We start from the raw sequence: 14,706 nt of genomic DNA on the forward strand, positions 1-14,706 counted from the left end.
CTACATAGTATCTAAAACACTACACAGTATCTAAAACACTACATAATATATAAAACACTGCAGAGTATTAGGCCTCTACACAGTAGCAAAACCACTACACAGTATAAAACGACTACACAGTATTAATCACTACACAGTATCAAAACCACTACACAGTATAGAACTACTACACAGTATAAACCACTACACAGTATAAATCACTGCACAGTATAAAACCACTACACAGTATAAAACCACTACACAGTATAAAACCACTTCACAGTATAAAACCACTACACAGTATAAAACTACTACACAGTATAAAACCACTACACAGTATAAAACGACTACACAGTATTAATCACTACACAGTATAAAACCACTACACAGTATAAAACTACTACACAGTATAAACCACTACACAGTATAAATCACTGCACAGTATAAAACCACTACACAGTATAAAACCACTACACAGTATAAAACCACTTCACAGTATAAAACCACTACACAGTATAAAACTACTACACAGTATAAAACCACTACACAGTATTAAGACTCTACACAGTATAAAACGACTACACAGTATAAAACCACTTCACAGTATATAACCACTACACAGTATAAAACCACTACACAGTATATAACCACTTCACAGTATAAAACTATTACACAGTATAACACTACTACACAGTATGAAACTATTACACAGTATAACACTACTACACAGTATAAAACGACTACACAGTATAAAACCACTACACAGTATAAAACAACTACACAGTATAAAACGACTACACAGTATAAAACGACTACCCAGTATAAAACTACTACACAGTATAAAACTATTACACAGTATAACACTACTACACAGTATAAAACGACTACACAGTATAAAACGACTACACAGTATAAAACCACTACACAGTTTAAAACGACTACACAATATAAAACGATTACACAGTATAAAACTACTACACAGTATAAAACTATTACACAGTATAACACTACTACACACAATAAAACGACTACACAGTATATAACCACTAAACAGTATAAAACGACTACACAGTATAAAACTACTACACAGTATAAAACGACTACACAGTATAAAACCACTACACAGTATAAAACGACTACACAGTATAAAACGACTACACAGTATAAAACGACTACACAGTATAAAACGACTACACAGTATAAAACGACTACACAGTATAAAACGACTACACAGTATAAAACGACTACACAGTATAAAACGACTACACAGTATAAAACGACTACACAGTATAAAACGACTACACAGTATAAAACGACTACACAGTATAAAACGACTACACAGTATAAAACGACTACACAGTATAAAACGACTACACAGTATAAAACTATTACACAGTATAACACTACTACACACAATAAAACGACTACACAGTATATAACCACTACACAGTATAAAACCACTACACAGTATAAAACTACTACACATTATAAAACGACTCCTCAGTATAAAACCACTACACAATATAAAACGACTGCACAGTATAAAACTACTACACAGTATAAAACGACTACACAGTATAAAACCACTACACAGTATAAAACGACTACACAGTATAAAACTACTACACTACTACACAGTATAAAACGACTACACAGTATAAAACCACTACATAGTATATAACCACTAAACAGTATAAAACCACTTCACAGTATATAACCACTGCACAGTATAAAACTACTACACAGTATAAAACTACTACACAGTTTAAAACACTACACAGTATGCAACCATTACACAGTATAAAACTACTACACAGTATAAAACGACTACACAGTATAAAACGACTACACAGTATAAAACGACTACACAGTATATAACCACTAAACAGTATAAAACGACTACACAGTATAAAACGACTACACAGTATAAAACTATTACACAGTATAAAACTACTACACAGTATAAAACGACTACACAGTATAAAACTACTACACAGTTTAAAACTCTACACAGTATAAAACGACTACACAATATAAAACTACTACACAGTATAAAACGACTACACAGTATAAAACTACTACACGGTATAAAACTACTACACTGTATAAAACTACTACACAGTATAGTATAAAATTACTACACAGTATAGTATAAAACCACTTCACAGTATAAAACCACTACACAGTATAAAACCAGTACACAGTATAAAACCACTACACTGTATAACAGAATGAGTATTCAAAAACACTACGTAGTGTCAAAACACTACAAAACATCGGAAACATGTCACAGAATAAACATATAGCTTCATAATGCAACGAACCTGTCTTTAGCTAAGAGCCATACTGACCAACTTTTGTATGATTTGGACCAAACATGTTTCACCGCACCTGGACCTGACGAATCAAATATTTGTCCTATTACGTGATAGATAATGTATCATCGTCAAATAAGTTTACAGCCCACAGGTGTATAATTGTTCTGACGACAACCCAACTAGTGTACCGAAATAAGTCAATTTTAAAGAAAATGTTCAGGTCCTCGATATTCCTTGGTATCATTATTTATGTTTTTGTCATTTGAAGGTGACACTAAGTTCATGAACCCTCATGATACTGGTGTATTTTTAGCTTTAAAATTATGTAGCCTGCTTGTATACAGTTGTGAGATGAGAAAGTTTCAGATTTCATTGCCTCCATATCTTTGATGATTAAGATTCATAGTTTCCTATTTGCATTTTCCCCATTTGACCTTGAATTCACCTTTTACCAGACCTTCATTGAAAATAATACATGAACAATTATGTGGGAGATTTTAGATAATTCACAGGTTCGTATGTTGTATGATCAAATACCACGGTCAACTGTCCATGTACCAGAGGAAAGTAGCAACTATAGGCTAAATTACAAACTGTCATCTTTATAAACCCACTCCACCTGACTGTACAGATTGTGACCACGTGTGTTCTGAAACATACTTGGGCAAAGCGATAAGATTTTATATAGAGGAAGATCGCCTCTGTGCTAGAGTAATGGGGTCTAAAACATGCGAATTTGGGGTATTATCGCTTCAAAATGATACTCATTCTAAAAAACTGCACGTATTGTAACCATATTTGATTCGAAAGATCATTAGTTATGCTGATCATATTTGTATAAATGAAGATGGTGCGGCCACTTTGGCCGTAGGGGATGGGGGACAAACAATACGGGTTCAAAGCTATACAACTTAAAATTGAGCTTAACCATATTTCAATGTTAACATCCGGTAATAACGACGCCTCGCCTCCGACTTTTTGACCAATGTTTTTGCAAAAGCTGTATGTTCTAATCACCGGTACACTACGACACTGTACATTTTAAATATTACAATACAAAGCTTTAGACATGTCCACATGTACAAATGGGTATTCAGTCACACTTTGTCATACAATAATATGTTCATTGTGTATCCTAATCATTGGGCTGAAGTCTGTCAAATTGGCCCGCTGTGGCAGATGTTAGAATGTATATTGTATTTGTACAAAAAAATATATTGCTTCAATGAGATTGTCTTGTTAGGTTTTTTCTCCAAGATTTCGGGTGGATGACAGCGATTTTTTTTTTTTTAACAGAATGAGTATTTCTATGGCTACAAGCAGGCTTACAGGAGAGAAGATGACATTGCCATTGTCAATGCCGGGATGCGTGTCCTACTAGAGGGCAGCACTGTTAGAGATATGAGTATGGCGTTTGGAGGAATGGCACCTACCACTGTAATGCCAGTCAATGCTATGAAACAGGCAATTGGCAGGTAGGAAAATATAATGTTCTTTTGCTCTACAGGCTTTATTTAGTAGGAATAAGTGAAACTAACGATGCACATTTTTTACAGCGGTTATCCTTCAGTGAACACTGTCTTTCACTATCGTAACACATGAATTTCTCGTTTCCTGTCTTAACACACATTAATTTCTCGTTACCTGTTTTAACACAACTGAGTCAACACTTCCTGCTTAGGAGAAGTTAAAAAAAAATGAATGTATACATCATGATTTGACAGTGTGTCAAATAACATATATATATTAGTACTCTAAAAGTTAATGGTATTTGTAAACCCATACCTGAGATTAATTAGCAGCAACAGGTCAACTCATCGTAATACTTGTCCGGATAGAAACTAGATATATTTGAGACATAAACTTCTTTGTTTGGAAACATCTTTTATCAGAGTTTCACGAGTGTGTTCGGTCTTACTATAGTTTGTTTTGATAATTAATATTCATTAACTATTTAATGCATTCTAGATACTTTATACTGAGGAACTGTATTTCATTTTCTTCAACAAATATCGGTCAATTAAACATAACTGAAAGAGTTTCTTTGATCGTCACTGGAAGAATGTCTTTAAGCCTCATTGAGAGAGTATCTTTGATCGTTAACGAGAGAGTATCTTTGGTCGTCATCGAGAGAGTTTCTTTGATCGTTACTAAGAGAGCTTCTTTGATCGTTACTGAGAAAGTACCGATGATCGTTACTGAGAGAGTATCGTTGATCGTTACTGAGAGAGCATCTTTGGTCGTTACTGAGAGAGTATCTTTGGTCGATACTGAGAGAGTATCTTTGATCGTTACTGAGAGAGTATCGTTGATCGTTACTGAGAGAGCATCTTTGATCGTTACTGAGAGAGTATCTTTGATCGTTACTGAGAGAGTATCTTTGATCGTTACTGAGAGAGTATCGTTGATCGTTACTGAGAGAGCATCTTTGATCGTTACTGAGAGAGTATCTTTGGTCGTTACTGAGAGAGTATCTTTGATCGTTACTGAGAGAGTATCGTTGATCGTTACTGAGAGAGCATCTTTGATCGTTACTGAGAGAGTATCTTTGGCCGATACTGAGAGTATCTTTGATCGTTACTGACAGAGTATCGTTGATCGTTACTGAGAGAGTATCTTTGGTCGATACTGAGAGAGTATCTTTGATCGTTACTGACAGAGTAGAATATCTTCGATTGTCATCGCGAGATTTTCTTTGATCGTTGACGAGATAGTGTCTTTGGTTGTCACCTACGGAATATCTTTGGTCGTCATTGAGATAGTATCTTTGATCGTTACTGAGAGAGTATCTTTAATCGTTACTGAGCTAGTGTCTTTAGTTGTCACCACGGAGTATTGTTCGTCACTGAGAGTGTTTTTGATGGTCACCGAGAGAGTAAATTTGATCTTAAATTAGATAGTGTATTTGATCATCACTTACAGAGTATTTTTTATTGTTACTGAGAGGGTACCTATGTCACTGAGAGAGTATCTTTGATCGTCACCGAGAGAATGTCTATGATCGTCACCGAGAGAGTATCTTTGATCTTAAATGAGATAATATCGTTGGTCATCACTGAGAGAGTATGTTTGATTGCTATTGAGAGAGCATCTTTGATCGTCACCGAGAGAGTATCTTTGATCGTCACCGAGAGAGTGTCTTTGGTTGTCACCACGGAGTATTGTTCGTCACTGTGAGTGTTTTTGATTGTCACCTAGAGAGTATCTTTGATCTTAAATGAGACAATATCGTTGGTCATCACTGAGAGAGTATGTTTGACTGTTACTGAGAGAGTATCTACGATGTCACTGAGAGAGTATCTTTGATCGTCACAGAGAGAGCATCTTTGATCGTCACCGAGAGAGTGTCTTTGATCGTCACCGAGAGAGTGTCTTTGGTTGTCCCCACGGAGTATTGTTCGTCACTGTGAGTGTTTTTGATTGTCACCGAGAGAGTATCTTTGATCTTAAATGAGATAATATCGTTGGTCATCACTGAGAGAGTATATTTGATTGCTATTGAGAGAGCATCTTTGATCGTCACCGAGAGACTATCTTTGATCGTCACCGAGAGAGTGTCTTTGGTTGTCCCCACGGAGTATTGTTCGTCACTGTGAGTGTTTTTGATTGTCACCGAGAGAGTATCTTTGATCTTAAATGAGATAATATCGTCGGTCATCACTGAGAGAGTATGTTTGATTGCTATTGAGAAAGCATCTTTGATCGTCACCGAGAGAGTATCTTTGATCATCACCGAGAGAGTATCTATGATCGTCACCGAAAGAGTATCTTTGATCGTCACCGAGAGAGTATATATGATCGTCACCGAGAGAGTATCTATGATCGTCCCCAAGAGGGTATCTATGATCGTCACCGAGAGAGTATCTTTGATCGTCACCGAGAAAGTATCTTTGATCATCACCGAGAGAGTATCTATGATCGTCACCGAGAGGGTAACTATGATCGTCACCGAGAGAGTATCTTTGATCATCACCGAGAGAGTATCTATGATCGTCACCGAGAGGGTATCTATGATCGTCACCGAGAGAGTATCTTTGATCGTTTTTAACTTGGTTATTGTAGAAAGTGGAATGATTCTCTTGTCCATGACATGACTACCGAGAGAGTATCTATGATCGTCACCGAGAGAGTTACTATGATCGTCACCGAGAGAGTATCTATGATCGTCCCCAAGAGGGTATCTATGATCGTCACCGAGAGAGTATCTATGATCGTCAGTTTGATTGCTATTGAGAGAGCATCTTTGATCGTCACCGAGAGACTATCTTTGATCGTCACCGAGAGAGTGTCTTTGGTTGTCCCCACGGAGTATTGTTCGTCACTGTGAGTGTTTTTGATTGTCACCTAGAGAGTATCTTTGATCTTAAATGAGATAATATCGTTGGTCATCACTGAGAGAGTGTGTTTGATTGTAACTGAGAGAGTATCTATGATGTCACTGAGAGAGTATCTTTGATCGTCACCGAGAGAATGTCTATGATCGTCACCGAGAGAGTATCTTTGATCATCACCGAGAGAGTATCTATGATCGTCACCGAGAGAGTAACTATGATCGTTACCGAGAGAGTATCTTTGATCGTTTTTAACTTGGTTATTGTAGAAAGTGGAATGATTCTCTTGTCCATGACATGACTACCGAGAGAGTATCTATGATCGTCACCGAGAGAGTATCTTTGATCGTTTTTAACTTGTTTATTGTAGAAAGTGGAATGATTCTCTTGTCCATGACATGACTACCGAGAGAGTATCTATGATCGTCACCGAGAGAGGATCTATGATCGTCACCGAGAGGGTATCTATGATCGTCACCGAGAGAGGATCTATGATCGTCACCGAGAGGGTATCTATGATCGTCACCGAGAGAGGATCTTTGATCGTCACCGAGAGAGTGTCTTTGGTTGTCCCCACGGAGTATTGTTCGTCACTGTGAGTGTTTTTGATTGTCACCGAGAGAGTATCTTTGATCTTAAATGAGATAATATCGTTGGTCATCACTGAGAGAGTGTGTTTGATTGTAACTGAAAGAGTATCTATGATGTCACTGAGAGAGTATCTTTGATCGTCACCGAGAGAATGTCTATGATCGTCACCGAGAGAGTATCTTTGATCGTCACCGAGAGAGTATCTATGATCGTCACCGAGAGAGTAACTATGATCGTCACCGAGAGAGTATCTTTGATCGTTTTTAACTTGTTTATTGTAGAAAGTGGAATGATTCTCTTGTCCATGACATGACTACACTGTTGGGTGATGATCTCCCCTTGCCTGCTGGATCACCAGGGGGCATGACAGAGTACCGCTGTACTCTCACCATAAGCTTCTTCTTCAAGTTTTACCTTACTGTTCAACTCAGTCTTAACAAACAGGTAAGGCTATTTGTAGGAAAATATGGCAATAATGATATCATCATTTGTTAACTTTTTTGTCAACCGTTATGAGCTGAATGGCAAGTCGATGCAAATTTTTCATCGTGTTTTAAAAATGGTGAACTTTAGACAGATACTTGTATGTTTGGGTATTCAAAAAAAACTTACCAACTGAAATAACAAAACATCTGGCAAATAATTGTTAAGTCACAATAAAACAACGTACGTATAGGAATGAGTACAGAGTAATTAATTATAATAGGTAAAAGAAGGTTAATGTTCGTCGTTACTCTTGGGGCTCGTACCAGTCAAGAATGACAGGTCTTGGTGCTACCAATATAATTCAGTGAACCCCAGTACTTTCCCTGTAGTCCAACGTTCTCTGAACACAGGAGGCTGCCGATAAATTCTCTCCAGCTGATTAAAGATAGTGACTAATATTCATAACAGTTTGTGATATGAACCTATAGTAGAGAATCTCCAGACATTATGACCTACTGGCAGACAGAGCTTCCTGTTATCGTCTTACATACTGGCATCATGTGGCCTCACCACAAAACTTTCTCAACCGTTTATCGTCTTACATACTGGCATCATGTGGCCTCATCAAAAAAAGTTCACAACCGTTTATCGTCTTACATACTGGCATCATGTGGCCTCTCCACTAATCTTTCAGACCCTTTTATCTTCTTGCATACTGGCATCATGTGGCCTCAACACAAAACTTTCTCAACCGTTTATCGTCTTACATACTGGCATCAAGTGGCCTAACCACAAAACGTTCACACCGTTTTATTGTCTTACACACTGGCATCATGTGGCCTCACTACAAAGCTTTCACACCCGTTTATCGTCTTACATACACCCTTTTATCTTCTTGCATACTGGCATCATGTGGACTCACCACAAAACTTTCCCACCCTTTAATCGTCTTACAAACTGGCATCATGTGGCCTCACCACAAACCTTTCTCACCCGTTTATCGTCTTACATACTGCCATCATGTGGCCTCACCACTAAACTTTCACACCCTTTTATCTTCTTGCATACTGGCATCATGTGGCCTCATCAAAAAAAGTTCACAACCGTTTATCGTCTTACATACTGGCATCGTGTGCCCTCACCACGAAACTTTCACACCCGTTTATCGTCTTACATACGGGCATCGTGTGCCCTCACCACGAAACTTTCACACCCGTTTATCGTCTTACATACTGGCATCAAGTGGCCTAACCACAAAACGTTCACACCGTTTTATTGTCTTACATGCTGGCATCATGTGGCCTCATCACAAAAAGTTCACAACCGTTTATCGTCTTACATACTGGCATCATGTGGCCTCACCACTAAACTTTCAGACCCTTTTATCTTCTTGCATACTGGCATCATGTGGCCTCACCACAAAACGTTCACACCCTTTCACCGTCTTACATACTGGCATCATGTGGCCTCACCACAAAACGTTCACACCCGTTTATCGTCTTACATACTGGCATCGTGTGCCCTCACCACGAAACTTTCACACCCGTTTATCGTCTTCCATACTGGCATCATGTGGTCTCACCACAAAACGTTCACACCATTTCACCGTCTTACATACTGGCATCATGTGGCCTCACCACAAAACGTTCACACCCGTTTATCGTCTTACATACTTGCATCATGAGGCCTCACCACAAAACGTTCACACCCTTTTATCGTCTTAAATACTGGCGTCAAGTGGCCTCACCACAAAACGTTCAAACCCTTTCAACGTCTTACATACTGGCATCATGTGGCCTCACCACAAAACGTTCACACCCTTTTATCGTCTTACATACTGGCGTCATGTGTCCTCACCACAAAACGTTCACACCCGTTTATCGTCTTACACACTGGCATCATGTGGCCTCACAATAAAACTTTCACACCCTTTTATTTTCTTACATACTTGCATCACGTGGTCTCACTACAAAACTTTCACACCCTTTTATCGTCTTACATACTGGCATCATGTGGCCTCACCACAAAACTTTCACGCCCGTTTATCGTCTTACATACTGGCATCATGTGGCCTCACCACAAAACGTTCACACCCTTTCACCGTCTTACATACTGGCATCATGTGGCCTCACCACAAAACGTTCACACCCGTTTATCGTCTTACATACTGGCATCATGTGGTCTCACCACAAAACGTTCACACCCTTTTATCGTCTTACAAACTGGCGTCAAGTGGCCTCACCAAAACACTTTCACACCCTTTTATCGTCTTACATAATTGCATCAAGTGGCCTCACCACAAAACGTTCACACCCTTTTATCGTCTTACACACTGGCATCGTCTGCCCTGACCACGAAACTTTCACACCCGTTTATCGTCTTCCAAACTGGCATCATGTGGCCTCACCACTAAACTTTCACACCCTTTTATCTTCTNACACAAAACGTTCACACCCTTTTATCGTTTTACATACTGGCGTCATGTGTCCTCACCACAAAACGTTCACACCCGTTTATCGTCTTACATACTGGCATCATGTGGCCTCAACACAAAACGTTCACACCCGTTTATCGTTTTACATACTGGCGTCATGTGTCCTCACCACAAAACGTTCACACCCGTTTATCGTCTTACATACTGGCATCATGTGGCCTCAACACAAAACGTTCACACCCTTTTATCGTTTTAGATACTGGCGTCATGTGTCCTCACCACAAAACGTTCACACCCGTTTATCGTCTTACATACTGGCATCATGTGGCCTCACCACAAAACGTTCACACCCGTTTATCGTCTTACAAACTGGCATCATGTGGTCTCACCACTAAACGTTCACACCCTTTTATCGTCTTACAAACTGGCGTCAAGTGGCCTCACCAAAACACTTTCACCCCCTTTTATCGTCTTACATAATTGCATCAAGTGGCCTCACCACAAAACGTTCGCACCCTTTTATCGTCTTACACACTGGCATCATGTGGCCTTACCACAAAGGCGTCAAGTGGCCTCACCACAAAACGTTCAAACCCTCTCAACGTCTTACATACTGGCATCATGTGGTCGGTAAACAAAAAGTTCATACCCGTTGATCGTCTTACATATGGCATCATGTGGCCTCACCACAAAGCTTTCTCACCCGTTTATCGTCTTACATGCTGGCATCTTGTGGCCTCACCCGAAAATGTGCACACTGATTTATTGTCTTACATACTGGCATCATGTGGCCACACCCCAAAACTTTCACACCGTTTTATTGTCTTACATGCTGGCATCATGTGGCCACACCCCAAAACTTTCACACCGTTTTATTGTCTTACATGCTGGCATCATGTGGCCACACCCCAAAACTTTCACACCGTTTTATTGTCTTACATGCTGGCATCATGTGGCCTCACCACTAAACGTTCACACCCTTTTATCGTCTCACATACTGGCATCATGTGGCCTCACTTTCACACCCTTTTATCTTCTTACTGACATCATGTGGTCTCACCACAAAACGTTCCCACCTGTTTATCGTCTTACATACTGACATCATGTGGCCTCACCACAAAACTTTTTCACCCGTTTATCGTCTTACATACTGGCGTCAAGTGGCCTCACCACAAGACGTTCAAACCCTTTCAACGTCTTACATACTGGCGTCATGTGGCCTCACCACAAAACGTTCCCCCCCGTTTATCGTCTTACAAACTGGCATTATGTGGTCTCACCACTAAACGTTCACACCCTTTTATTGTCTTACAAACTGGCGTCAAGTGGCCTCACCACAAAACGTACAAACCCTTTCAACGTCTTACATACTGGCATCATGTGGCCACACCCCAAAACTTTCACACCGTTTTATTGTCTTACATGCTGGCATCATGTGGCCACACCCCAAAACTTTCACACCGTTTTATTGTCTTACATGCTGGCATCATGTGGCCACACCCCAAAACTTTCACACCGTTTTATTGTCTTACATGCTGGCATCATGTGGCCACACCCCAAAACTTTCACACCGTTTTATTGTCTTACATGCTGGCATCATGTGGCCACACCCCAAAACTTTCACACCGTTTTATTGTCTTACATGCTGGCATCATGTGGCCACACCCCAAAACTTTCACACCGTTTTATTGTCTTACATGCTGGCATCATGTGGCCTCACCACAAGACTTTCTCACCCGTTTATCGTCTTATATACTGGCATCATGTGGCCACACCCCAAAACTTTCACACCGTTTTATTGTCTTACATGCTGGCATCATGTGGCCTCACCACTAAACTTTCACACCCTTTTATCTTCTCTCATACTGGTATTGTCTTACAAACTGGCATCATGTGGCCTCACCCCAAAACGTTCCCAACCCTTTTATCATGTGGCCTCACCACAAAACGTTCCCCCCCGTTTATCGTCTTACAAACTGGCATCATGTGGCCTCACCACTAAACGTTCACACCCTTTTATCGTCTCACATACTGGCATCATGTGGCCTCACTTTCACACCCTTTTATCTTCTTACTGACATCATGTGGTCTCACCACAAAACGTTCACACCTGTTTATCGTCTTACATACTGACATCATGTGGTCTCACCACAAAACGTTCCCACCTGTTTATCGTCTTACATACTGGCGTTATGTTGCCTCACCACAAAACGTTCACACCCTTTTAACGTCTTATATACTGGCATCATGTGGCCACACCCCAAAACTTTCACACCGTTTTATTGTCTTACATGCTGGCATCATGTGGCCTCACCACTAAACGTTCACACCCTTTTATCGTCTCACATACTGGCATCATGTGGCCTCACCACTAAACTTTCACACCCTTTTATCTTCTCTCATACTGGCATCATGTGGCATGTGGCCTCACCACAAAACGTTCACACCCTTTTATCGTCTCACATACTGGCATCATGTGGCCTCACTTTCACACCCTTTTATCTTCTTACTGACATCATGTGGTCTCACCACAAAACGTTCCCACCTGTTTATCGTCTTACATACTGGCATCGTGTGGCCTCACCCCAACACTTTCACACCGTTTTATTGTCTTACATGCTGGCATCATGTGGCCACACCCCAAAACTTTCACACCGTTTTATTGTCTTACATGCTGGCATCATGTGGCCACACCCCAAAACTTTCACACCGTTTTATTGTCTTACATGCTGGCATCATGTGGCCACACCCCAAAACTTTCACACCGTTTTATTGTCTTACATGCTGGCATCATGTGGCCTCACCACAAAACTCTCACACCCTTTTATCGTCTTACATACTTGCATCGTGTGCCCTCACCACGAAACTTTCACACCCGTTTATCGTCTTCCAAACTGGCATCATGTGGCCTCACCCCAAAACGTTCCCAACCCTTTTATCATGTGGCCTCACCACAAAACGTTCACACCACACCCGTTTATCGTCTTACAAACTGGCATTATGTGGTCTCACCACTAAACGTTCACACCCTTTTATCGTCTTAAATACTGGCGTCAAATGGCCTCACCACAAAACGTTCAAACCCTTCCAACGTCTTACATACTGGCATCATGTGGTCTCACCACAAAACTTTCTCACCCGTTTAACGTCTTACATACTGGCATCATGTGGTCGGTAAACAAAAAGTTCATACCCGTTGATCGTCTTACATATGGCATCATGTGGCCTCACCACAAAACTCTCACACCCTTTTATCGTCTTACATACTGGCATCTTGTGGCCTCACACGAAAATGTGCACACTGTTTTATTGTCTTACATACTGGCATCATGTGGCATCACAACAAAACTTTCACACCCTTTTCTTTTCTTACATACTGGCATCACGTGTCCTCACTACAAAACTTTCACACCCTTTTATCGTCTTACATAATTGCATCAAGTGGCCTCACCACAAAACGTTCGCGCCCTTTTATCGTCTTACACACTGGCATCATGTGGCCTTACCACAAAGGCGTCAAGTGGCCTCACCACAAAACGTTCGCACCCTTTTATCGTCTTACACACTGGCATCATGTGGCCTTACCACAAAGGCGTCAAGTGGCCTCACCACAAAACGTACAAACCCTTTCAACGTCTTACATACTGACATCATGTGGTCTCACCACAAAACGTTCCCACCTGTTTATCGTCTTACATACTGGCATCTTGTGGCCTCACCCGAAAATGTGCACACTGTTTTATTGTCTTACATACTGGCATCATGTGGCATCACAACAAAACTTTCACACCCTTTTCTTTTCTTACATACTGGCATCACGTGGCCTCACTACAAACCTTTCACACCCTTTTATCGTCTTACATACTGGCGTCAAGTGGCCTCACCAAAACACTTTCAAACCCTTTTATCGTCTTACATAATTGCATCATGTGGCCTCACCACAAAACGTTCACACCCTTTTATCGTCTTACATAATTGCATCGTGTGCCCTCACCACGAAACTTTCACACCCGTTTATCGTCTTCCATACTGGCATCATGTGGCCTCCCCACTAAACTTTCACACCCTTTTATCTTCTTGCAAACTGGCATCATATGGACTCACCACAAAACGTGCACACCCTTTTATCGTCTTACATACTGGCATCATGTGTGGCATCATGTGGCCTCACCACTAAACTTTCACACCCTTTTATCTTCTTGCAAACTGGCATCATATGGACTCACCACAAAACTTGCACACCCTTTTATCGTCTTACATACTGGCATCATGTGGCTTCACCACAAAACGTTCACCCTCTTTTATCGTCTTACAAACTGGCATCATGTGGCCTCACCCCAAAACGTTCCCAACCCTTTTATCGTCTTAAATACTGGCATCGTGTGCCCTCACCACAAAACTTTCACACCCGTTTATCGTCTTCCAAACTGGCATCATGTGGCCTCACCACTAAACTTTCACACCCTTTTATCTTCTCTCATACTGGCATCATGTGGACTCACCATAAAACTTGCACACCCTTTAATCGTCTTACATACTGGCATTATGTGGCTTCACCACAAAACGTTCACCCTCTTTTATTGTTTTACAAACTGGCATCATGTGGCCTCACCCCAAAACGTTCCCA

The 14,706-nt window shown here is 40.6% G+C and overlaps 2 protein-coding genes across 2 annotated transcripts in view; both read left to right on the top strand.

The window, feature by feature from the left end:
- Window positions 1-565: 565 nt before the first annotated feature.
- Window positions 566-2,569, top strand: LOC110461872 (cell wall protein SED1-like; the record flags this gene model as incomplete). The annotated part of the gene is made up of 2 exons (XM_021515593.1): window positions 566-1,338; window positions 2,566-2,569. Coding segments are annotated over 2 exons (777 nt in total), but the record flags the coding sequence as incomplete, so codon positions are not given.
- Window positions 2,570-2,782: 213 nt separating this feature from the next.
- LOC110461878 (xanthine dehydrogenase/oxidase-like) overlaps window positions 2,783-14,706 on the top strand; it is a 71,470-nt gene continuing 59,546 nt past the window's right edge. Inside the window, exons 1-3 of the mRNA XM_021515598.1 lie at window positions 2,783-2,809; window positions 3,594-3,772; window positions 7,501-7,663. Of these exons, the coding sequence (XP_021371273.1) occupies window positions 2,783-2,809; window positions 3,594-3,772; window positions 7,501-7,663 (369 nt within the window). The remainder of the gene's footprint in view (window positions 2,810-3,593; window positions 3,773-7,500; window positions 7,664-14,706) is intronic.

Source organism: Mizuhopecten yessoensis, unplaced genomic scaffold (assembly GCF_002113885.1).
Source record: "Mizuhopecten yessoensis strain PY_sf001 unplaced genomic scaffold, ASM211388v2 scaffold10697, whole genome shotgun sequence".
Classification (NCBI taxonomy): Eukaryota; Metazoa; Mollusca; class Bivalvia; order Pectinida; family Pectinidae; genus Mizuhopecten; species Mizuhopecten yessoensis.